Genomic DNA, 24,660 nt, shown 5'->3' on the forward strand with positions numbered 1-24,660 from the left:
TGATTCTCCTCTCCTTTAAGAGGATTATGAATCCTACCCTTGGGAGACTTCTGCTCAGCTACCAGCCCACTGATATTACACATTAACCCTATGTCTTGTGTCCTCATTTCTATCTGCAGAGAGATATTAGAAAAATTTATAAGATCACTCAAAACCAGACTTTTAATGGAATCTCTAATGCAAGTAAGGAAAGCCACAGCCAGTGATGTTTGGAGGGGACTGTTCTTTGTGCTGTCACACACCCAGCTGCAGATCTGCTTAGTGCTTCCCTGTTCAAATCCCAATTCAGCTTATCTGCACATGCAGGCTGCTGACTACCCTGGAAGCAGACATTTCATCAAGGAAAGACTGAAAAGCAAGTATCATCATCTGCTAAAAAATTAGGGCAAATGTAGTGAATGTGGTTCCCAGCTCCTCAGCTCATGTACTGAAGCAGAGCCGCAGCAGGCACCAAGCCCAGGTGGGCTGTCAGGAAGTGAGAGCAGCAATGCCCTGCAAGAACATGCTGGCACCTCAGAGGGAAAGCCAAGGAGCAGAATGCAGCACATTCAGTTACATAAATCCTTCTTTTTCACAGACATCAGACACCAAGAATTTGAAGACAACTTTTCCTACGGTCTTTTGGGATTTTTTTTCACATTCCAACAAGACACCATTTTGACACTTCTGAATGGAGTCTACAACGCAAATCCTGAATCTTCCCTACACAACATAACCAACAATCATTCCCCTTGCCACTTAACAACGTGCAGATATAAAGCAATCCATCCTGCCACAGAGGTGAACATGCACATTTTTTCTTCATAAGGTAATCAAAGTTACAATGCATTATGAATTCCACAGTTACAAAAAACTGTGGGACTAGACATGAAGGGAAACCTCAACAGGAAGGAACACACTGCCACCATCTCTGTGAATGGAGATCTAAGATGAGATTAGACACACATACAAGCTAAATCTAATGGACACAGTTCCCATTTGGGACAAATGGCAAAGTGTTCTCAGAAGGAAAAAAAAAAAAGTACTGGCTACCACAGGAGAAGATCTCAGATGCATCTGTAAGAAAATTCCACGGTTTTGGCTGTTTCAGACTACACAGTGCAATAGCAAAGTGCAGCCAAGACTTAAAGAGTTGTAACAACCAACTGTACAGAGAAGCTATAGGGTTAACCACAGACACATAAAAGCCATAAGGAGCTGAATCCACAAAAAATTACTACAAAAGCCACAAACGCAGAGGAGCTAAAATTACATTCCTTAGGCAGTTCTGTTAAAATAAGAATGATCTATAGCTTTCCAAGAGAGCACTAACTGAAAGACAAATGTAAGCAGCTTGTGGTAAACTCTGATTTTTAGTACTGTTCTCAACTTTTAAATTATGATGCTTTTAAAACAGAGAAACAGCTTTGATTAGAAAGTCAGTTGCGGCAGATAATTGATCTCCACAGAAAAGTATACAACTAGGACAAAAAATGAACTCCTAATTGCTATTTTTGATTCTGCAGCGGCAAAAAACCTCAAGACCAGTGTTATGTAAGACCATTAACCTCTCTGCTCATAACTGGCACCTTAATTTAGCACACTACCACATTAGAAAGCTTAAACTGAATTCTTAATTCCAACACATACCACTGGCTGCAGCAAGGCAGTAATAGCAGTATTGGAAAGGATAAAAAAAAATAAATCCCAAAGCAAACACCATAACACTGAATTTTGCAATTACAGTTCTTGAGCATAAGTATATATACCTTAACCTGACCAGATCTCATGAAACAGTATTCTAGTATTCTTTTCAGACTGGCAATCCTGAAAAGATTACCAGATGCTCCACAGTATCTTAGGAAAACTCAAGAGAATTCCAAGTAGACATTAGGTACAGAAAACCTCCAGATCACCTTTTATAATAGCAAGTTTGTCAAACCCAAAGAAGCTGTAACCCGTTGAAAACAAAATTACTTTGACTGATTGTTTTTCTTTGTTTCAAACTAACCTCAAAGCATTCCAAACACATCCTCCCTAGGTATGACTGAAATCTCCAAAACTACCATGTATTGTATTTAGCTATAGCTCAGTGGCAATCACAAATACACATGGCTGAATGAAAAACAAAACAAGGTAATCTTGAAGAACATTCATGTGAACCCCCCCACCACTTCTTCCCAAGAAAAGACAGATTAATCTTCTATACTGATAATGAGCCAGACTGATGAATTTCAACCAGACAGACTCTTAAATACTGTCTTCCATCCACTCTTATCACATTGTGGCAAAGAATGATATTCAGGAGGAAAAAAAAAGACTGATTAGGAGCCTACTTTAAGAAGCTAATGTCCTGTGTGGAAAGAGCTCTATGAATCACTCGTTCATCCGCCTCTGACTCCATTTACTCTTCAGAATTCCCTGATGTGCTTGAATTCATACTCCACCCATCCAGTCTGTAATGTCCCAACTTGCATACAAGAATACTGTGGGAAAGTGTCAAAACACCCAGTAAACTTAAGTTAAATGGCCTCTAGTGCTCTTCCTCATCCACAAATCCGATTATTTTATCACAGAAGACAATGAGGTGTGTCAGACACAACTTACAGTCAGTAAATCCATACTAACTGTTCCCAGTCACATTCCTTCACATGTTTCACACTGGAAAGGTGTACCAAGAGGACCTGACCCGTGACTGTCCCCAGGACTCAAGTGAGATTGTCTACCCTGGATTATCCTCTGGGCCTAGTTTGAAGCTAAGTGATCAGAGATGTGCCAGCAACCCTGTGCCTTTTCCAAGATGACCAAGGCTGGCACCACAGCACCAATGGGTCCCATGGGCTCCCATGGCTCCAATTCTCTCAAGTAATCTCACACTCTGTTTCCATTTGCTTCTGACTGCTGTTTCCTCTTTCAACTGTGTCTCTAGACACAAGAACCAGGAGACCTTGCAACTGAAGATTCACTCAGGCATGAAAAATCACCAAATACCTCAAGGAAGTCCGTGCATCACTCATCCAGCCCCGTTATGCAGCAGAGTCTTTCTATACCCTTTTACTGCCAGTGTAGAAGTAGAAGTTATGTCAAAAGTATCAGGAATGTTGCAGAAAACACTTCCTATGAGAAAGTAGATGCTTCCTCCATTCAAAGACAGAAATGTAGACTAACATGGCCAAGTTTTTTCTGTCTGTATTCCAGGCTGTCAAAGAAACCCCAGGTCACTTTGCAGACATAAAACAAACTTGCTGGAGTTGCATGACCCCATTTCTAAAACATTTGGCAAAACAGCCTCCTTCTCGCTGCTGGCCAGGCTGAGTGTATTTAGCAAATGGAAGCTAGGTCTGTAAAGAGCAAACCTAGACACACCCCCCCTCAAAATTCGCTAAGAAAGTTGCATGGAGAAGCTTCTTTCCAGCTTTAATTAAGAATAAAAATCTAGATGACAGAATAAGAAACTGTGAATTTCCCACAATTAGATGCCATCTGTCCAGATTGCTCTTGGTAGAGAAATGGGGATGTTTTATGATCTCCATTCTGTCATGGCTTTAACACACATATCATTTCAGGGTATGAGATGAGGGGAAGCTACAGAAGAGAACTCTGAGCTGTTGCAATGCTCCCCAAGAGCAAGGAGAGCCAAGGCAGGGAAGGCTTGCAGCCCAGGTCCCTGCTGCAGGCTCCTGGCACTGAGCAGGCGTTTCATTGTGCCACACTCCTGCTGCCAGGGCGGCGGCAGTGCCTGCTGTGCCTGAAAGCCAGCACGGAAGTGTCACAAAACCAAACAAAAGTACTTTTAATCAAACTCCGCAACTCGCAAGTCTCCCCTGCCCCCTTCTGGGAACAACATGGATTTGAAAACTTCAGTATCTTCTTCCAGTGATAAAATTGTTTACGTGGGCAAACAACAAAAAAAACAGCAAGAGCTTTTGCCTCAAGCATGAGTCCCTTCAGCAAAAACATGGATGTTATTAAATGCATCTCCTGCAGCAGCAGAGGCAGACTCAAACTGGATTTTCTTCACCCAGACACTGAAGCCACTGTCAGAAACTCCTGCCTGCCAGAAAATGGCTGGACAACTCACGGCAGCTCAGCTCTCATGACTGAGCTGATTCACTCCTCAGGTCATGATGCAGATGCGCAGTGCAGGCTCTCTGCCCTCTACCCCAATAACTCAGCTACTTACTTCCCCAAAATAAAAATATAATAAAAGAAGAAAGTATAGAAAAAATAGCAACTGCAGCAAAACTTGCATGATATACAATAACTGGTCAAAAACCTTCTCCACAACTTACAGAAACCACACTCTATTAAGCTGCTGACTGAGACCTGAGTTAAGCAAAAATCCCTTTGCAGTGACTTATTTATGTTGAGACTTTAAATGTTGAAGACAAACAGGCCTCATTAGGGCCGGAGGCAAAAAGTTCTTCCTCCTGCCTCTTCCTACCACTGCTAACAAGGAAAACACCACACTGCTGTTTATATGTGCAGTTTTCCATTTCACAATGCTTAAAGAAAAAAAGTTGCGCTTTCCCCTTCACCTTCAGAATACAGTCCTCCAATACTCTGCTACTCAGAAAACTTACACAAATATTCAAACACTTTTCCTTTGTCTTGGCTTTGAATGTAGACTACAGAGGAGAGCTAAGCCAAGACCCCACACCTCATTCCCACCTGGGAAAAGGAGAAGGGAATTTTCAAAGCATGGCTACTGGAAAGCAGCCATTTAGGATCTGTGAAGGGAAATGCTTCTCATCTTGAAGAGACTGACCCCACAGTCAAGATCCAGACACTCCATCCAAAGAGCACATTGTGAACAACAACACGTCCTGTGTAAAAGGAGGGGAGAGCAAAGGCAGCTGGTAAGGAGCAGAAGCTGGCCCCAGTACTCAGGAAGCAGCGCAAATGTTTTGTTTCCTTAGGAATTAGGACAATATGTAGATTTAAACCCATCAAGTCTAAGATTACGCCTCAAAATGAAACACACACTTGCCATGAAGAACCATCACAAGCCAGCTAATCTAACCCTTAGAGCCTCTGTAAACCAGTGTTTGATTTGGTTCACTTCAAGCTCACTGTAAAGCAGCTTTGCAATTCCTATCATACACTGTGGGCTGTGACACTACTGTGATCCATCTCCTCCTCAGATCTATACATTGCCCTTTTTCTGAGCTGCCTGAGAATTAATTATATGGAAATGAACAGCATTAGATAAGGGGATTCCAAGCAACTGGTTCTCTTAAAGGAGCTGGGGACTGCAGGATCTCTGCCTTCAGAATATCTGTGGGAATGCCCATTCAGTACAACTCCTGTTGTTAGAGAATTAGTTTAACACCCAAACAAGCAAAACACTCATCTCCTCTCTTCTGTGACCAGAAACAAACATCTGCTCAGCCATGGCTTGGGCTCTATCTCTGCCTCTTGTCACCACCAGATCACATCAGAGCAGCATCCTGACTGAGGATGTTCTGCCAAAGTTGTAGATGATACATAAACAGCAGCTCTGAACAAAAAGATTAACACTATGACTTCTAATATGTTGTCTGCATAAGCTCCACCTACTCCTCTATGGAATGCAAGCCACTAACAGCTTCACAGCCTCATGTGAGCTGGAATTTCAGTACCCAAGAGGACTTTAATCTCACATATGCAGACAGAGATACACCAAGGCAGTTTGGCAGTTACAACACCATTTGAGAGTGAATGGATGGGCATATGCATCAGAATTTTCTCTAACTGTGAAGATAAAGCTAAACAAACATTTTGCCTCAGCTACACTCCTCTTTTTCTACACAGGGAAGCAGAAAACATTTACATTTGGCAAGTTCTTAATGGCACCCTGCAGTTTTATCAGATAGCACTTCTGTCTGAACACTGGTAAAACACTTAAAGCCAGGAGAAATGCAGTAGTTCTTACATCTCTCTGCTGAAGCTTAACAGGTCAGAAAAGTGCTCAGATGATCTTGTTAACAGATTCTTTAGATAACTTTTAGATAACCATAATCTACCTGAGATTACCCAAATGGAAAGGAAAGAACCAGGAATAGGCTACTGGTTTTGATGCTTCCACTGAATGTTTCCATGAGCTTGGTAAAACCATTCAGTTATGGTATACTTCAGCCACCAGAAAAACAGCTTTTCAGAAAGGAAAAATTTACTTGACTATCTTGCTACTTCCATACCATATTTTAATGCCAGAAGTTTGGCAATCATTTAACTTTTCAAGATCCTATTGCACTTCATTTCAACTTAGTCTTGCCTGGTAATTAAACTTGTCAAAATATAAAGAATTTGTGTCCCAGTAAATGAACAACTGAATTGGTTTTGTTAATATGGACTCAAATTAGGGCACATCTTTGAAGTGAATGTTGTGCTGTTTGACTGAAGATCCAAATCCTTGAGCAACTTTTCTGTTTATATGGCAGAAACAGAAAGACAATCTAGGAGCACATGAGTCCAACAGAAAGACTTAAGGGAATAAAAGCAAGATTATCCAAACAAGCTCACTTCAACCCGGTAAACAAATTCTTGTGCCAAAAGCACAAGGAGCAGTTGTTACCTAGTGGTTTGTTCTGCTACTATAATTCTGAGACATCAACACTAAACAAAATTTGGGGTTTTCTTAAACATCTGAAAAAGGTCAGAGAAATGCAAGGCAGTCAGTTACACAGTACTCCAGATTATACCAATGCTCAGGACAACGCTTAATTTACTGTATGAGAAAATGGAACTGCAGATTGCCCTGTAATTTCAAGCAGACACCCATAAATATAGCAGGGTTTATATGGATAGGTAAAATCTTCTTTGCCCAACTGAGAGATGCCCTACGCTCCTGCTGCAACCCCTTCTAACTTTATATTGCCAGTGAAAAAATTAGTTCAGCTGAAAAAGGCATATTTTGGGCCCCCACATTTCTATCTAGTTTTGTTTTTTTTCCCTTGAAGAAAGTGCTACTCACAATGTCAAATAAAGTACTTCACTCTTTACCTTCTCAACACCTCCAGCAAAACAAGCTTTGCCTTAGAAAAGTCATTTTATCACTATCAGTGCATCTACATTAAGGGATTCCACTGGTAGAACTTGACTAGGTAAGGATGAACATGCTGATTAATGCAGCTGTCCCAAGCAGTTGCAGCAGAAACAACCTTATAAGCACGTCCACAGGGAGTTAAAGCCACATAATCACATTGTAAATCCATGCCCCCTACTTGATGCCAGTTTAATTTTCCTAAGCAGGTGACCCTTGAGGGTCACAGGCAAGAAAACATGAGCTATAACTTCTCAACTGGACACTTCACAGTGATTTTTTTCTCCATAAGGAAGTACCAAAGGAAGGTATATTCTTATATACAGTATATTCTCTTGTACTGTCAACCCACTAAAAAAACAAAATAAAAACACTGAAAAGGAAAGAGAAAAAAATGAGCTCTACATTAGGGGGGGAAAATATCTCAATGCAAGTGCTGCAAGAAAGTAAACAATGACATGGAAAATTCAAGGACAAAAGGCAAGATTTCATTTTTGAGGTTTGGAATGGGAAATAACGAGGTCATGGCAAATATACTTTAGACAAAGACAGTGCACTAAATCTAGTACTTAATTTAAGTAAAATATATGACATAGTATGTGATGGGACTGAAAGCTAAGGTAGTCATTTCATATGAAACTAGCTAAAACTCTAAGCAGAATTTCATGCAAGGATGAAATTCCTGCTCTCATCCCTTCAATATGGCAGAATACACATGACACATAACCCAGGGTCATGGAGAGGATTTTGAGCTGGGCCTGTTGTTATCCTGTAACTCTCCTGAGGATCAGCATAATCTGCAAGGCTTTCAATCACTCATACTGAAAATCTTAAAGCTGTTACAATACCTTGGGGTTGTTTTGTGGCTTGCAGCATGTTCTGGAAGGTAAAGGACAAAGAATTAACAGGAGGCTCAGCCACCTGAGTGGAAATGAAAGGCAATGTGAACCTGAGACTGTCTTCTCAGGAGACACAGGCATTGGTCAGACAATCACAACTTCAACCTTGGCAAGGTGCTAGGTTTTCTGAAGGACAAAACCCAAAACCTGGCATTTAAATATCTGCAAGATGATTTTACCTAATCACGAGCCAGTACAACCACCCTTCAGTGCTTTCTTCTAGCAAACCTCACACTTCCAAGGGATCCAGTGTAACTTGGCTTTGCAAAAGGAAATACCCAAGAAGGGAGCTCCTAATACAGTTCACTCCACTGTATTTCTCAAGCACCTTCCAAAGGGACCTTTAATATTCCAAATCTCCATTATTACTCTCCTATACACTAACCCTAGGCAGCAGGCCCTTGAAATGCTCTACCACACTAACCAGCTCTGTTTAAAGGTTTGAAACAAGAAGCTTCTCCTCTCCATTTGAAGTGAAGAATCAGACAAAGCCTATATTTAACTTCCTGTTCACTGAAGCAGTCGTAAACAAGTCCCTGTAAACACTCTACAGGTCACAAATTCCCAATATCTTATCTAAATGTTAAGCTGCTGAAGTGGATCTCAAAGCTCCTTCCAACAGGCTTTCTAGTGTGCCATTTACAATAGCTGAGGCCACTGGTTATGTAAGAGATGTAAAGCCAAAACAAAAAGAAAGTACGATAAACCTGATATGTCAAATTGGTTTGTAGATAATTAAATGCAGCACCTGCATACACATAAAAAATCTTCAGCCTCATATGCTAAAAAAGCCCAGCACACTCATCTGGAAGTCACACAAATTGTGGCAAGCTTGTTTTTAACAGCAAAACCTCTCTCAAGTGTATTACAGCTACCTTGGTTTTTCACACTTTAAATTATTCTGAAGACACTGCAAGGCCATACTGCAGGTTGGTTTGGGTTTGGTTTTTTCCTGCAAAATAATTCTGCTAAATCACATGTATTCTCACAGCCACAATACATCACAGGCTGTATATATCTAAGGAAAACCAATTTCCCTTTAATTTTGTCTTCCAGATCAATACAGTGTGATAACATGTGCCAAAAGTGTATCATCTCAGGCTGAAAAACACAAAATAACAAGAATTATGGGTGGAAAATAGCACAGAGTTCTTTTCCTTGGGAATCATAAAAAAACCCTGCAAATGACAGGAAACCTGAAACAAAGTGCTTTGCAGTCACACAAGAGTCAGCCTGGCAAGCTCACTACCATGGGACACTGATCTTTGGCAGAATTCTTAAAAGGTTTGGAATTTTCTTCTGGCTGTCAGGTCACAATGGGATAAACTTCAAAAAACATAGTCTCAAACACTTCACCATCCAACCTATGATCTTTAATTGCCAGGTTTTAGAAAGATATTTTAACTGCAGTGAATTAAGACCTTGGTTCACTGTTGGCTGGTAAATGATACAATACCCTTAACTATTTTAAATAAGAATATTTGAGCCAAGCTGCATTCACAAATCAGAACTAATTTTTAAAACTACTGGTTTTTGTCATTAGGTGAACCAAATTGTCAACAGGTCCAGTTTTCTAAGCTGCTGAAATTCATTGGAAGTGTCAGTGTTAAGGATGCTACATAACTAACGCACAGACCACAGAAATGGAAACTTTCAGTGATCTTACTTAATTAAAGCTAAGAAAAATTAAGGGGAAAAATAGAAACCCCTAAGTGCTGTTACTACAGGAAAAAAAACAAACAAACTAGTGTGCAGAGCACCTGAAGAAAAGTGAAAACTATCTAGACTCTGCACGATGTACAACAGTGATACCTACTCAGTCTGACTAATATAGAGTTAGAGGTTTTTCCTCAGTTCTATAAAAATAAAAGATGCATAAAGCATGCCTGATAATGCTTATTGGTTCACATTTAGCTTGCTGTCAAATTTTAGTAAGTGTATTCAGGTCAAGACTTGTGGTAAGAACTGTGAAGTATTAAGACCTCAAATACATAAAGAAGATTTATTCCCAAGTAAAGGAAATGCCACTTGCACAGCATAAAAAAACACACTTACAATATCTGGTTCTAATGGAATATAAAGCAAATCACACCATTATTTGCAAAAGTAAGGGGGTCCATAAACATTTTATACAGTGTAACACTTAATCTGAGTAAAATTCACATATTTGAGACAAACATGATGTAGGTTTTATTACAGGAAGTGTGGGGGTGTTTAAGAAGCTATCTAAAAAAAAACCTGCATATGTATTGTTTCAACACAAATTGAGATTCAGACTGCTTCACCAATTCTTCCGGGACAGACTCAAAAGACTGAAGTTAAAAGTTCTTTTTATTTCCGTATTTGTGGGATGAGAGTCAACCCATCAATTCAACAGGTCTATTCCTCAGATGTGTCACACAGCTTTATACGAAGACCACACCTTAGAAAAGTGCAATAAACCTTTCACCAAGCAGCAGTGCTGTGAGGGTCCTCCAAAGCTCAAGGACTTTACCACGTTTTTAGCCAACACACCAGCACAAGAGCAGCATATCTCATCTTCTGCAATAGCTCCATCAATTTCATGGCAGCTACTCGATGGTTTGATTCAGACACTGAGTAAGACACAGGACTATGTAGCCCTCAGGCTTCTCTCCCAAATCCTTCCTGCTTTAAATAACTCACTGACATCTGCACTCGGTTGTGCACTGATTTTGGTGCTCAGAGCTGCTTATCGCCTATAGTTAGCTGTAATGAGATCATGACTGCTCCCCACACGTGCTTAAGCTGCTCAGACAGTACTGTCAAAGGACACACAACAAACAGCCAGCCCTATCTTCTTCTGCCCTTTTTAAGATTTCTAAACTCACTTTTGGAAATGCTTGACAATACTTTGATACCAACAATAGAACAACATTAATTGGAATTAAAGATCACATGATATTTTGCAGTAATGCACTCTAGAAGTTTAAAAAATTGGGAAAATGAGGCTCAGCATAGAACTATGGGGGGGGGAAGAAAAATGTCAGAACAGAATATATAAGCTATACAGTAGTTTAGCTTTACTTAAGTGCTTTTTAAGTCAGCACTTAAGTCAGCAGTGACAGACACAGGAGCATGCCCTGAAGAGAAGGCAGGAGAAGCTCAGTTTCCTTTTGCATTTCCTTTTGCATTCAAAGACCATTACCCACACAGGTCAGGGGCTTCCCCACCAGGAAACTGAACTGTCTGACAACCACTACTTAAATACACCATATTTGAAGAAAACAAGGTCATTTGAGTCTGTTTATACCACCGGGATACTGAGTCATATCTTTGTTGATAAAGAGCTGGGGAAAAACAGGTATGATTGACTTTCTTCCAAATTCAGAACAGCACAAAGTAACCTCATTGAAACTGAAAGTCTATCAGAACAGCCTTACCAACCTTCAGCAAACTGACCTCAGAACAGAAAGGAAAAAAGTAGACAATTATAAGAGTTCTGAAATCATCATAAGGTGATTCAGCTGGAAATCAGCCACCTAAATGGCCAGAAGTACTAGACCATAAGTAAGCCTTCAAATCTTGGAATTTTAGTTTTTATTACTAAGAACTGACATCAATTTGGTGAATGAACAGGACTGAATTTTTCACTCTGTGCTAGTACACTTACCTGTGTGTTTCTGTAGTATCTTTCAAAGGTAAGACCAAAATTCCCAAAAACTATCTACACATCCTTACTTGAAGGGTATACTTACAAAGGGAGAGGTAAAAAGCAAGCAGTTTATTTCTCTTTGCTTCTCTAAGGTGGCTGCATATGTATTCTGAGCAAAACAAAAAAAAAATACCTTGGAGATGTCACCCAAGCTCCTTTGGCTGAGCAGTCACTGGAATATGGAGCCAACTTCTCACAGCCAAGAGAGAGCAGGACCCCAGAAGCAAGTCAGCCTGCAAAATGATGTATGGAAATGAGTTAGCAAGTCCTAAATTAGCTTTTATTTAGATCTTTACTTGCTTGACAATTCAGAATGTTTGAGAGCACGCCTTCCCTAAAGACTGGGACTGGAATTCACAAGTTCCTTTCAGGATGCAAATGCTCTCACTCATTCCTGTGGGCTCTGACAGATGCTCTTTACCAAACCCACCAGCTGGGCTGAGGGGACACACTGTCCCCAGTTGCCTCAGCCACCCTCAGCTGAGAATTCCCAACCAGGGTGGAGCAGAGCAGGATCCATGACTGTTTCTCACCAGGCAGGGACAGGCATTAGGGAAGAAAGGCTGAAGCAGAGTATATTAAACCCCAGCAGCTGAACAGGCCTGGTTCACAAGGGAGGTAGTGTTTGGCAAAGCAGCAGGACAGCTGGTAAAGGAGATAACCTTTCTAACTACAAAAGCTAAATCAGAGACAGCTTATCTACTGCAGCTCCCAAGCACGTGTAGTGACGTTCTTACCAGGACAGACACATCCGTATCATAACCTCTTTCACTGCTTTTATCAGATTTGGTTGACACAGATCTTCGATAATATAATTATAGCCACTATCTCAGTGTTATTTTTTAACGAAACAACTGCACCCATTTTAACTACTGTGGACACATTATACAGATAGAGAGACACTCTGTATAGCAAAGCTTATTCCTTTACTGCCAAAGAAGGAGTTCAAACATTAATGACACCACATACTGACAGGAGTGATGCAAAATAAATGCAAGCTTAAGAAGCTTGTCTTTTACACACAGTTAATGCCACTCAAAATGCATAGAGAGGAGCCTGCGGAAATAAATGAAGGCAAAGAAAGGACTTGCACCTCAGTACCATCTGCAGAGTGGCTCACACCAACATGGACTGCACAGGAAGCACAGGCAGCCCAGCACACACTGATTAAGAAAGAGAATTGCATCTATTAGGAAGCACATCTACCCGAACAGCACACTGGGAAAGCCAAAAATAACAGCTGCTGCCACATCAGAACGGCACAACACTGCGCACAGGCAATGCCTGCAAAACAGAAACTAAGCAGCCATGCATACACACTTCCTCTTCCTCCCCCCACCATCCCTACGACACCAGCAACAAACCTGATATTAAACACTGGCCAGCATCCTGCTCTGCATTCCTGTCACATCAGGAATAGAAATGAGGGAGACTGCTAGCTGCTCCTCCATATAGCTGAAGGGCTCCTTCAGTTTACAGCACGTAACACAAATTCTTGACGTGACTCTTGCAGAGGGTTCTGTCACATTTTCTTTCTTTTGCTCCTTTTCTCATTTTTCTCCTTTGCTCACCCATTTCAGAGCTCACTAAGGACCCTCTGTATTTACTGGACTTGGTTATGATACATTCCCTCTCAAAGACTGAGAGATTAGATATAAAAGCAGTTGTTCCTATGCATGCCACATTATGTACAAACAAGCAGAGAGCCACATACAAATGCTGCAAGTCAAGTTCAATGCATAAAACCTGCCCAGCATAAAACTGACAATGTGACACTGTCAAATGTAAGAGAAAACAAACCAGGTTACAGGTTTTCATCAATACTAAGCTCTGAGACTACAAATCCCAGCATCAACACTCCATTGAGATGCTCACATCTCCAACACATTGCAAGCTAATTCCTGATGGACAGACTGGGGGAATCTACTGACAGCAAGTGAAGTGCCTAGGATGCACTGCAATAATCAAGGCCTCTGACAGATTTTCCATGGCTTCAGTATCTGCATTACAACCACAGATTGAAGAAACACACCTCCTCTAGAGCATGGGTTCTGGATATCCAATTCAAACTCAGAACCTACATTTCTTATCCCAATGGAAAGCCTGAAGTCAGTGCCACAACTACCTAGCGTGCCAACCAGAATTCACCAGATCCACAAAAGCCTTTAGACATGGAGAAACTAAATGAAAACTGAACTGTGAAAAGTGATCAAACCTTTTTACGAACATTTGGTGATCAACTGGACCAAACAGACTGTGCCCTGTAAGCAGATGGTCAACAAATATCCCCAAGCTTGTACAGGGCTCCTCATCTCGCACCAGTCAAGCTCAACAAGGTCACATTTCAGAATCTGACCATTTTACCCAAAAGGAATAAACTCCATATTTGTGGGAGAAAAGGAAAGAAACAAACCAGGCAGCTCAGATGGGATAAGCAGAGCACACAACTGCGTGATTAAGAAGAAATCATACCACTTGTTTAAAAGGCCAATTAGTTGATTAAGGGCATAGGTACTACTCCAGCCTGGCACTTTTTTGACCTCTGAGTGCTTGCTGCTCTAACCTAGACTTTTCACTACGTGCAATGCAAGAGAGAGTAACTTCCAAGTCGGTTGACTTGCACAATCTGCCAAGAGAGGATTTCAAAGCACACCTAGTCTTTCTTTCTACAGTATTTTTATAAGAAGGACATGCTCAGTGCTGTCAACCTGATGACGAGGCACAACACAATTCACAGAAGTAGGACAGAAGCATGGGCTCCATTTATTCTTAATACTCTTAAATATATGTTAGAATGTTGTTTAAAATTATTTTTATATACAAAAAAATAGATAACGTAAAAATACATTGTTGCACTCTTACAAAGTCACATTGCAGATTACTGTGAACTCAGATAAGACCCCATTCCAGCACCAGCCCCATTTCCCTTGCACCTGCAGAATCATTTAAGCACCCAAAAAGCTGGGAAGAAAAACAGACAGCTTGTCTTCAGCTTGATCAGTCTGTAATTCAGGGAACTCTGATTCTCACCTGCACAGGCACAAACAACAAGGCAAGAACCTCCTATGGGCTACAGTCTATACTTACATGAGCTGGAACTCATGGAACATGAAACTGGTGATTGGAAGCAGATCTTAAAAACTGTTCCCTTTCTCATCTCAACAGATAATCATCCTCACTTGCTCTTCTTCTACACAAGAAACATGCAAAACTGCCACAAAGTGCCTAATAAAATCCAGAGGGTCCAGGAGAATGTCCCACCAGCATATCCTACTCTTTCCATCAAAGATCCCTACGCTAATAACCTTGTATACATCAACTTCCTCCTCCAGGAGCTAAGGATCACTTCCCCTGCTCTCCCAAAAGTCCTCACTAGACAGGAAGCAAAGGCAAGGCCATGAAAAAGGACATTTCAGATCAGCCTAACAGGTTCTAACCAGGATAGCATAGGTTGTTCATCCATGCACCTGGAAATGGCTGTGCTGAAAAAGCTGAGAGGGTATGAAATGGCCTCTAAGAAACAAAAAGAAAAATTAGCATTAGGACAATTCAGAACATTGACAAAACAAGCATTTGACAGAGATGAAAAAGCGACTCAATGTTATCTTGCTTTATAGAGCTCACAACTAACTCTTTCTACAACCTATCACTTTCCTTCCAGCTCCAAAACAAAGCCCTTACCTTAGGTCAGAGCTAAACTAACCCAGAAAAATACTTGACAATCTAAGTAGTAAGAAATTGTTACATGGGATTAAAAAAGACCTATTCAGGCTTACAGTGACAACATCCAATAACTGATACACCTAATTTTAAAACACTTTGAAGCTCCTGACAGTATTTCTATAAAAAGGACATCAGAATCTTAGTTCAGTGATAAACAACAAGGATACCATTATTTTTCTCCATCAAAAGCCTGACCGCCACACACAAGTGTTAGCATATCAGATGCAGTTGACAGTTCACTACAATGAGACTTTTACAAGATACTACTGCATATTATTTTCTGAAACAAGCTACTAATTATGTTTACACAGCCCTAACAATCACAGAAACATTACATTAAGAATCAACAGAGACCCAAGCCCCCACCATTCCTGCACCATTCAGTGTTTCATTAGCAAAGGCCAATTTTGGAATCCAGCTTTGGAAGCTCTGAATACCAAGTTAAGCCAGGTGAACCTGAAAGGAGGAAAAGCAGATGGAGCAAAAACAGAGCAAGACAGGTTGAAATGACAAAGGCAGCACACACTAAAGTATATTGCTCAGGGGAAAAAAAAATAAATAGAGGGCTGATGCTGAGCTTAAAAATGAAGGAATATGGACCCCGGGACCAGTGTAAGTTCAGAGCAGTTCAAAAATGAACAGGACTCGGTACCACCTACCCTAATTCAACCCCTCCATGGAAACCCTGGGGAAGGTTGGTCCCAGTCCAGGTCTGCAGACCCACGAGCACACCTACACCGGGGGAACTGCCAGGCACTCCAGGTGTCCCCACGGGGGCAGCCAGCGCTCCTGGGGCCACCCACACCCCTGCCGGGGGGCAGCACGGACGGACCCCTAGCCCCACCAGCCTTCTCACCATGTTGGTTTCATGTTACCGCCGCGGCTTCCGAGCTCCTTCCTGCGCGCAGCTCCTGTGGAAGGGAAGGAGGGGCACAAAGGGAGGGGACGCTCGCTCTGCCCGCTGGGCACGGCCCTGCCCCAGCACCGCGCTGCCCAGCCCGGGGAACCCCGCTCCGGTCGTGCCCCAGGCCGGCCCCGCAGGGGAAAGCGCCCGGGTCCCACCCACACACACACGGGGACGTACCGGGCTCCCCCCAGCCCCTCCTCACGGGGCTGCGCACGGAGCCCCACTCCAGGCCCACCCCGGTGCTCGCTACCCCCTCACCGCGACTGCTCACGGGGCCGTGCCTGCCTACCCCCTCTCCCTTCACGGAGCCACACCGGGGTCTCCCCTTCACGGCAGCGCGCTCGGCTCAGCCCCCCGGCCCTCAGCCCGGCCAGTTCCCGCCTGCCGCGGCTCACCGGGGCCGGCGCTGCCTGCCCGGCCGGGACACCGGAACGCGGAGCCCCAGCGCCGCCGCTCCCCGCCGTTCGAATCAACAACAAGATGGCGGCGCCGAAGCGGGCGGAGCCCGGCGCTGGCCGTCATAGCAACCGCGCCGTCCAAAGCCCGCCCTGTCGCCCTGAGCGCCAATCCACACCCGAGTCCCGCCCCACGGGGGTCCAATCCGGACTCTGATAGGTCAAACTTGGTGTCGCTCAAGCGCGGAGCCGTTCCTCCCTTTCCCGAGCGCGGACGGCAGCGCACGTTAGGCACACGTGACGCCCGCCAGAGCCCCGCCCCCTCGCGGGCAGCGCCGCCTCATTGGCTGTCCGCTGAGAAGGGGGGGCGCTCCGCCAATGGGCGCGGCCCGCGGCTCCGCGCCCCAAACCCACCCCCGGCAGCCCCGCCCTCCGAACCGCGCTCCCCGCTCCGAACCCATCCCCGCTCCGAACCCACCCCCGACAGCTCCGCGCTCCCCAACCAGACCCCACTCTTGGCCGCTCTGCACTCCGTGTTCCCCGATACAAACTCACGCCCAGCCGTCCCGCGGTCCCACACTCAGAGCTCCCCCTCCGGCCGCCGCTCCCATCGGGGTCTCGCCGATGGAACACGCTCACGCACCACTCCGGTATCATAAAGAGTTAAATTCCGGACAGTCACGGTCCCCGTGGGTACAGAGCAAAAGAGACCCTCAGGCAAAGTCACACAGGTGACCCCTCTCACTGTGAAATTTCACGGCTGGCCCCTGTTCCCTTTTCCTCCCCTTAGTCACCTACTCCCCAAATTAGTCTCTCCCCTCTTATCCCGCCAGCGCTTCATTTCCCCAGGAGCTGCCAGGGAGGCGTCCCGTGGCGCGCTCCTTTGAAATTCAAATAAGCGCTTTCCCACCTCCCGCTGACTGACGCCTTCAAAGGCTCCCGCCGCTCCCAGCTCCTCCTGCGGCGTCCCGCTCACCTGCACCCACGCTAATTCACTTTTCCTCCCAATTACCAACCCATCCCCTCTGCCGACCAGCTGCTCATCCCACCCATTTGCGCCTGCGAGCGCTGTAACAAAGCAGAGCTTGAGGAGAACACGGGACTCGGGGCAAAAAATGCTCAAAATTACCCGTGGTTGTGTGTTATTGCCCGAGATAACCTCCCTGTGGAGGACTACCCCGGCTGGGTCATGTCCTGAGGACAGAGATGCTTCTGTGACCGAAGCAGACTTGGCCAAAGCTCTCGTATTTTTTTTTTTTGCAGTTCCAAGCCCGCTGCCAATCCTTGTCCTGGGTCATGCCACTCACACCACTGACGAGACAGTGCTAATGACCACCACAGCAGGACAGCCAGCAGTAGTACTGCCCGGCAAGGGGACTCCTTAAGGCAATCACAGCAGCGTGTGCAATCTCTGACACCATTTATTAGGTCTACACTGGCTGAGGTGGCTCAGGGTTTGAGGCACCCAGTGTCATGCACCCCATGTGCAGCCGTTTTGGCCACAAAGGATGGGTCTCCTCCTCGGGGGCCACACCAGCTGTCTGCCAGCGCCCGGTGCTCTGCCCAGCGCTGCCCACGTGGAGCTGTGGGTCACAAGGAGCCCCTCATCGAGGCAAGCCCTTCAGATCCAGCGCCGAGCCCCGGTCACGCTATGGAAGAGATAGTCCCTGCCGCTGCCTGAGATGGAGGCAGCACTCAGTCACTGCCCCCCAGGCCTGGTCCCCATCTCTCCTGTCCACAGACCCCTCTGCCTGGGGGACACAACCCAAGGCTGCCCTGGGGCTGTAGGACAGGGCACTCACATGGGTCCTGAGCATGGCCATCAAACTGCCCCTGTGTGGAGGAGACAGGAGAGGCTGCAGAGGGCCACAGGGCTCTTCTTGCCTCCCTGGAAGGACACCCACCCTCACTGCCACACACTTACTGGGCTGCTGGCATGTTGGTGTCCCTGTTCCTCCTTGCCCCTGCTGTGCTCCATCACATCCCAGGAGCTGCAGAAGGGAGAGGGGAAGGGAGGGAAATGCTGTCAGTGATGGGCTGCCAGCCTCAACCCCAAGAGATGCTGCTGGGAGCAACTTGACAGCCAGGTTTTGCCCTGGCAGCTACACCCTGTTAAGCCCATCATCCACCTACCTGCTTGTCCCCTAGCACAGAAGGGGACTGTGAGAGCGCTGTGCTCCCCCAAGCAGCACCACCTTTCAGCAGTGCCTGAGCAGCAAGCAGGTCTGCCACCACACACACTTGTTTCCCCCTGTGCTGGCAACGCATCCCTCTTGTGCTTGGAGGATGCTGTGCTGAGGGAGCTGCCAGGGCCACCCACAGGGGCTGAGCCTTGCATGGTCACTACAGCCCCAGTGTCACCAAGCACTGTGCCCCCCAGTCTTACCAATGAACCTGGATCCAGCTAAGCATCACCTCGGGGCAGTTATGCCACTGGACGTGGCTGTTATCCTGCCCATGGGCTTGCAGGTCTCCTTGCTGTGCAGACACTTGGCACAGGCTGGTCTAGCATCTCCTCAGGCTCTCTCCTCTGTCACCTGCCACCATCACTCATTCTCCAGGGTTTGTCCAGCCTGCTCACCTTCTCCCTGGGAGCTTTCGCTGACAAATGGGGCTCACCACTGCCAAACAGGGGCTCCCCTGGTGAGCTGCAGTGACCTCAGCCCTGGTGCCAGAACCCAGCACTAGGCATTGGCACCAGTGCTGTGCACTCTGTCCACTGCAGAGTTTGTGCCCCAGCTTGGCCACCGACATCACTGTCTGCTGGCCAAACTGCTCTCTCTGTTCCCATAGCTCCCATCAGGGCTGCACCCTTGCCCTGGGCAGAGACGGCTCCCTGGCACAGCAAGCTATAGCCAAATGCTGAGTATATCAAATATACAACATACCCTGTGTGCTGTGGCTCCCTGGCTACCTGCAAGGACAACACAACTGCCAGTATGACTGTCGTGGCCATACAGCACTCACCTCTGGGCCAGGAACAGCTTACCAGGAGCCCAGTTGCTGTGGGAGGAGCAGAAGGCAACTGTGAACCCTCAGTCTCGCTCGCTGTGCCATGCCGTGAGGCGGGCTGGGGCTCACCTGCACAGCAGGTTCCGGCCTATGCGGCCCAGGGTGGCCAGCAGCAGGGCACCAGAGATGGTCAGTACGGCCACAAACCAGGCTGGCGGGTGCCACACTGCCTCTGTCTGCAACACAACCAGCGGCTCCTTCTGCAGCGTCTGTGGAGGCAGTGGGGTGAGGGGCCGTGGGAGGTTCAGCGGACCCTGCAGCACCAGCTGGTCAGTGGGGTCTGCTCACCGTGTGCTGGGTGGTGGTGCTGGGTGGCACCGGAGTGCTCCGGGGGGTGACGTGCACCACCAGTGCCACCACGCTGCTGCGGCGGCGGGCACCAGAGCCGGCCCACACCTCCACCAGCAGGACAAATGGGTGAGGTGAGGCTCGGTCACTGGGGAGGTAGATAAGGGTGCTCCCTTCCAGCCGAAAGCGCCCGTCTTCATTGCCTGGACGAGAAGGTCTGCTCAGTGTCACACCGCGGCGAGGGCTGGTTCGTGCTGTGGCTTGGCCGTTCCTCACCTCCAACAATGGTGTAAGTCAGCACGGCGCTGTCGGGGCTGCCGTGGCACGCCAGGTGGGTGACAGGCTGGCGGCTGCCCGGGGACCCAGCCATGATCCGCAGCTCCTGCACCTCGGGGACGCACACCGGCAGCTGGTCCGGCACAGCCTGCCAGGAGCAGGGGGAAGTGTTAGGGCACCCACAGTCCTCACACCCACCAGAGCTCACCCAGCGGGCTGCCCTCGCACCTGCAGGCGCACAGACACGTCGCACGCACGGCTCTGCCTCTTCCTTGGGTCCAGGTCATTGTGGGTGTCCGTCAGCTGCACCACCAGCCTGTAGCTCTTCTGCTGCTGGGAGTCCAGGGGTCCCACCACGCGGATCTCGCCTGTGGGAAGGTATGAGCTGTTGGGAACCGGTAGATGCCATGGGGTGTGGCAGGGGCTGGGGAAGGGGCTCACCAGTGCGCCTGTTGATGGAGAAGGGCTGTGCAGGGCCAGAGCCCCCCTCCAGGCTGTACTCGAGGCTGTCCAGGGGATAGTCACGGTCAGTGCCAGCCACACGCCCCACGACACTGTTGAAAGCTGCTGTCTCTGGCACGGTGAAGGTGGTACCGCTGGGGCACGCTGGTCTGAATTCGTTGACAGGTGTCACCGTCACAAGCACAGGCACACGGGCTGTGTGGCACACAGCTGCTCAGCCATGCTGGCACCACCCCACAGCCTGTGCCGGGCTGGGTCACGTGGGCATCTCTGGGGCAGCAGGGGAGGAATGTTTCCTCTGTGATCTGCTGTTTTGGGGATTAGGAAAGGTCTTATCCCACCCTAGGGAAATGGGCACTCACTGCTCTGTAGGGGCTGCCCTCCCACTGTCACCACAATGGTGGCTGTGAACTGGAAGCCCAGAGCAGCCATGGTCTCCGAGTCATAGTCCAGGCTGGTGTTGACCTGCCAAGCCAGGAGGGGAGTGTCAGGCAGAGAGCCGAGGTGCTCTGCAAAGCTCAGATGCCCTGCAAAACCAGAGTATCCCACAAAGGCAGGGTGTCCCACAAAGCTGCGATGCCAGGGGAGGAGGAAGCAAGCGAGGAGAATGAGCAGGCCTTGGGGAGCAGGGAGCCCTGAGGAGCCCTGACCCAGAACTTGGCATGACAACACATGTCACAGGGTCCCCCTTATCCCACTGGGCTCTGGGGTCTGTGCTTGCTGTCCATCTGGGCACTGCCCATGGCCCCACTCACCTTCAGCTGTGGCCCCTCCATGCAGAAGTGGGAGCGGGAGGAGGGAGGCCCCTCGAGAGCATAGTGCAGGCACCCATCAGTGCTGGTGGAGTCGGTGCACCTCAGTGTCACCAAGGTGCTGCCAGGGGACACTGTTTCAGGAACCTGGGACCTGTGGCAGGGTAGCCAGCAGCTCAGCCTCTGACCCATGTCCTGGGCGTAGCAAAAAGTCCCATGCACCCCACTCCCCCCTGAACCATACACGAAGATGGCTGGGACACATCTTGGTGCCTGGCGGTTTGTCCCCTGCACGGTGACGTTGACAGTGGCGGTGGCGTGGTCATCGGGGTGCAGCGCGTTGTAAGCCCGGATGAGGAGGTGGGCATGGGTCACCTGCAGCCGACGGGTGCTGCGGATCTCGCCTGTCACTGCAGGAGGAGCCATGGCCTCACACTGGGCACAGGGACACAGACAGGGCGTCCTCAGGGATCCCTGCTGCCCTGCTCACCCTCATCAATGGTGAAGAGCGTGGGAGCCACAGGAGCAAGGATGGCATAGTGGACATTGTCACCTCTGGCATGGACCTGTGTGACCACCTCCCAGGGGCCAATGCCTTCTGTCACCGACACAGCCCGGTGTGGCTCACTGCAGGCGAGGTGGGCATTGTGGTGCAGCCTGGTGCCACCAGCACCCCCCTCCTGGCCCAACCCCACTCACGGGAAGGTGACACGGGGACGGTGTGATGGCAGCACCTCCACCCTTACAGCCCCGCTGCAGTTGTGCCCGTGACGATCCATCACCTCAATCTCCAACCTGAATGTCTGTGGGGCAGCACCAAGGCAGCTGTGGGATAGCCCCGAGTGGCACCAACGATGGGGATGGGAACAGGAATAGGGATGAGGCTACTAACAGGGACAGGGACAGGAATAGCGATGGGATGGGAACAGAAACAGGGACAGAGACAAAGGAGAGGGGGCAAGGGATGAGAATGGGGCTTGGCATAGGAACAGAGGTGGAAAGAGGTGTGGAGATGGAAATGAGTATGAGCTGGAGACTAGAATGGGCAGGAATACAGACAGGGATAAGGATATGGGCAAGACTTGAGAGCAGAAGGGGATGGGGACAGGGCTGGAGCACTTGTGGGTCCAGGGTAAACAGGCAATTTTGGTAAGAGCAGGATGGGGAGAGCTGTGGCCAAGGAAGGGCTAAGCCCTGATGGACTGAGAGGTGGCTGTGACCAGCCTGGGGCTGCTGGTGCCCACCTGGGTGTCCTTGCTGGGGTCAAAACCATTGTCAGGTGCCAGCACCAGGCCCCGGCGGGTGAGTGTGAGTGGTGTGTTGCGGTTTCGGAGCCTGAACTGCAGAAAGGAGGGTGATGGGAACCCCTGTCCCACTCCTCCACACCTGGGGCTCTGCTGTCTCCAAGGCTGCTCCCTTCTATGGGGGTGTGGCCCCTCAGGGAGCTGCCACTCACCATCAGCCCACCAAGCGGCTGCGGCAGCACCGCGTACAGGGGCGTCCTGGGTGCCACATCTGCCAGCACCTGCACCACATCACCCTCTGGAGCACAGCACAGCTGTGGGAGCTTGGTGCTGGCTGGCACCCACAGCCCCCACTGCCCTGTGCCCCTGTTTCCTACCTGCACTGGCAAATGGGGAATCACAGCGCAACACATGCCCTGCTGTCACCTGGACAAAGAGCCGCTCTTCCACCTCACCCTCACCAGGACAAGCAGCCCGCAGGGTCAGTGTGTACTGGTTCACCTGGCGGGCATCGAGCTCCGCACCAGCACGCAGTGTCACCTGCAGTGGGGACACAGTCACTCAGCAGGGCGCCTGCCAGCTCCTGCCCCGTTCCCTATTCCCCAGCCACACCTCAGCCCGGAACGTGGTGGCATCTGTGGGGTCAGAGCTGATGGCGATGGAGTTGAAGGGGTGGCTGGGCTCGATGCTATCCAGGGTGACATTGGGACTGCTGCTTGAGTTGCTGCAGGACACGGTCACCTCAGCGACGCGGCTGCCTGGCACTGTGTCCTCACTCAGGGCCACCACACGTGGCAAGTCAGGCAGGACTGGTGGGAGACCCCAGCGACCACTGATGGCTCACACAGCTGTGCTTATGGAGCTCTGCTCCTGCACCTAAGCACCAATGCAGCCACAGGTTTCCCTGCCTGGCACAGCCGGGTCCAAAATACCCCACTCTTACCTGTTGCTCTGACGAAGGTCCCTGCAAAAAGGAGAGTGTCACCCCAGCCTGCCAGGTGTGCCCTGGCAATGCCCTGGGGAAGCCACAAAATTCCCTCTGTGAGATGCTCTGATGAAACCCCAGTGGTGTCTGGATATGCCACAGTGATGCTCAAAAGAAGCCCGAGTAACACCCTGGCAATGCTGAGGACACCCTGAGGATACCCGGGCAATGCCCTGAGCATGCTCTTGTGATGCCCCCTCCCTGCCTCAACCCAGCCAGGCAGCTGCCGATCCCTCTGCCCATCCTAGGGTCAGCCCCAGGAATGTGGGAGCAACCGAGGAGAGCCTCTCCCCTCTCCCCTTCCTCTCAGCCATCCACCCAGGATCTGGCAAAGGGTGCCCCGAACACTATGACCTTGAAGCACCTACCTGGGGCATAGAGGCTGAGGAGGAGGAAGGTGAGGTGCCCGTGCATGCCCATGGCTCGCTGGGTGTTTGGGACAAGCTACAGCCGGTTGCCAGTGGTGCCGGGCACCACCCCAGCCCGGCGTCATGCCGTCCATCCCCACCCGTGGTGGCCGTCCCGGCCAGGGGAGGGACAGGGCACGGCTCCAGTGCCCCCAGCTCTGCACGCCGCCTCTCTCAGCCCCTCGCCACTCGAGCTCCGTGGGGTTTGGCTGCCACCCCACACTGCTTCACCACGCGGCACGCTCGGGAACCGGGAAAATTAGCAGGGAGGTAATTTTTGGCCGTGTTCTCGTTCATTTGCAAACCAGTGCCGCTTCTCCCGGGCTCCCCATTAAGCGCTATTAGTTCCCAATTAACGGGCGCTGTGGCCAGGGTCACTCTTCCCTTCCCTCCTCCACCGCCCAGGCCGGCTCTGGCAGCCCGGTGGCGTAGGGTGCCGAGGGGGGAATGCCTCCGCCGGGGCCCTGTACCGGGATTGCCCTCCCTCCCAGCGGGGCATACCGGGCTGCGGGACCCCCGAGGTGCTGCCGGGGCCAGGGTACGGCTCCCGCCTGTCCCGGCGGTGCCCGGGTGGTGCCCGGCGCGGGGCCCCGGGGCGGCGGGGAGGGGTCCGTGGGCGGGGCGGGGCCCCGGG

At 48.8% G+C, this 24,660-nt stretch overlaps 2 protein-coding genes across 9 annotated transcripts in view; both read right to left on the reverse strand.

Moving 5' to 3' along the window:
• The window catches only part of IP6K1 (inositol hexakisphosphate kinase 1), a 36,294-nt gene extending 19,560 nt beyond the window's left edge, over positions 1–16,734 (reverse strand). For 3 of the 8 annotated variants that reach the window (XM_005522205.3, XM_014251742.2, XM_014251746.2), the window contains exons 1-3: positions 16,601–16,734; positions 16,155–16,209; positions 11,709–11,808 (exon numbers count right to left, since the gene is read on the reverse strand). The gene's annotated coding sequence lies outside the window, so the exon portion shown is untranslated. Of the gene's footprint in view, positions 1–11,708; positions 11,809–12,939; positions 15,766–15,957; positions 16,115–16,154; positions 16,210–16,494; positions 16,515–16,600 lie in introns of those variants that run through there. The other 5 variants (XM_014251744.2, XM_088061804.1, XM_014251747.2 and 2 more) reach the window with 5 other exon arrangements.
• A 1,269-nt stretch (positions 16,735–18,003) lies between these two features.
• Positions 18,004–24,187, reverse strand: CDHR4 (cadherin related family member 4). The gene is made up of 20 exons (XM_088061936.1): positions 23,988–24,187; positions 23,578–23,598; positions 23,247–23,443; positions 23,012–23,174; positions 22,847–22,932; positions 22,635–22,730; positions 22,090–22,193; positions 21,881–22,017; positions 21,635–21,800; positions 21,394–21,544; positions 21,001–21,103; positions 20,618–20,833; positions 20,405–20,544; positions 20,177–20,324; positions 19,901–20,103; positions 19,682–19,821; positions 19,568–19,603; positions 18,525–18,591; positions 18,403–18,433; positions 18,004–18,277 (listed from the first exon to the last, which is right to left on the reverse strand). Exons 1-20 carry the CDS (start codon positions 24,037–24,039, stop codon positions 18,222–18,224), a joined length of 2,313 nt encoding a protein of 770 aa, XP_087918062.1. The 5' UTR covers positions 24,040–24,187; the 3' UTR covers positions 18,004–18,221.
• Positions 24,188–24,660: the final 473 nt, after the last annotated feature.

The sequence above is a fragment of the Pseudopodoces humilis genome, chromosome 13 (assembly GCF_049639895.1).
Source record: "Pseudopodoces humilis isolate 2021_Gansu_Grassland_sample_001 chromosome 13, ASM4963989v1, whole genome shotgun sequence".
Classification (NCBI taxonomy): Eukaryota; Metazoa; Chordata; class Aves; order Passeriformes; family Paridae; genus Pseudopodoces; species Pseudopodoces humilis.

Bases quoted from the DNA above. Each gene is read 5' to 3' on its own strand.
- CDHR4 (XM_088061936.1), bottom strand. From the start codon at position 24,039: ATGGGCATGCACGGGCACCTCACCTTCCTCCTCCTCAGCCTCTATGCC. The intron at 21,104-21,393 runs GTGAGTGGGGCC...CTGGCTTGGCAG, and splicing joins TGGAGGGGCCACAGCTGAAG to GTCAACACCAGCCTGGACTA. The intron at 18,434-18,524 runs GTAAGTGTGTGG...TCCTCCACACAG, and splicing joins ACCAACATGCCAGCAGCCCA to GGGCAGTTTGATGGCCATGC.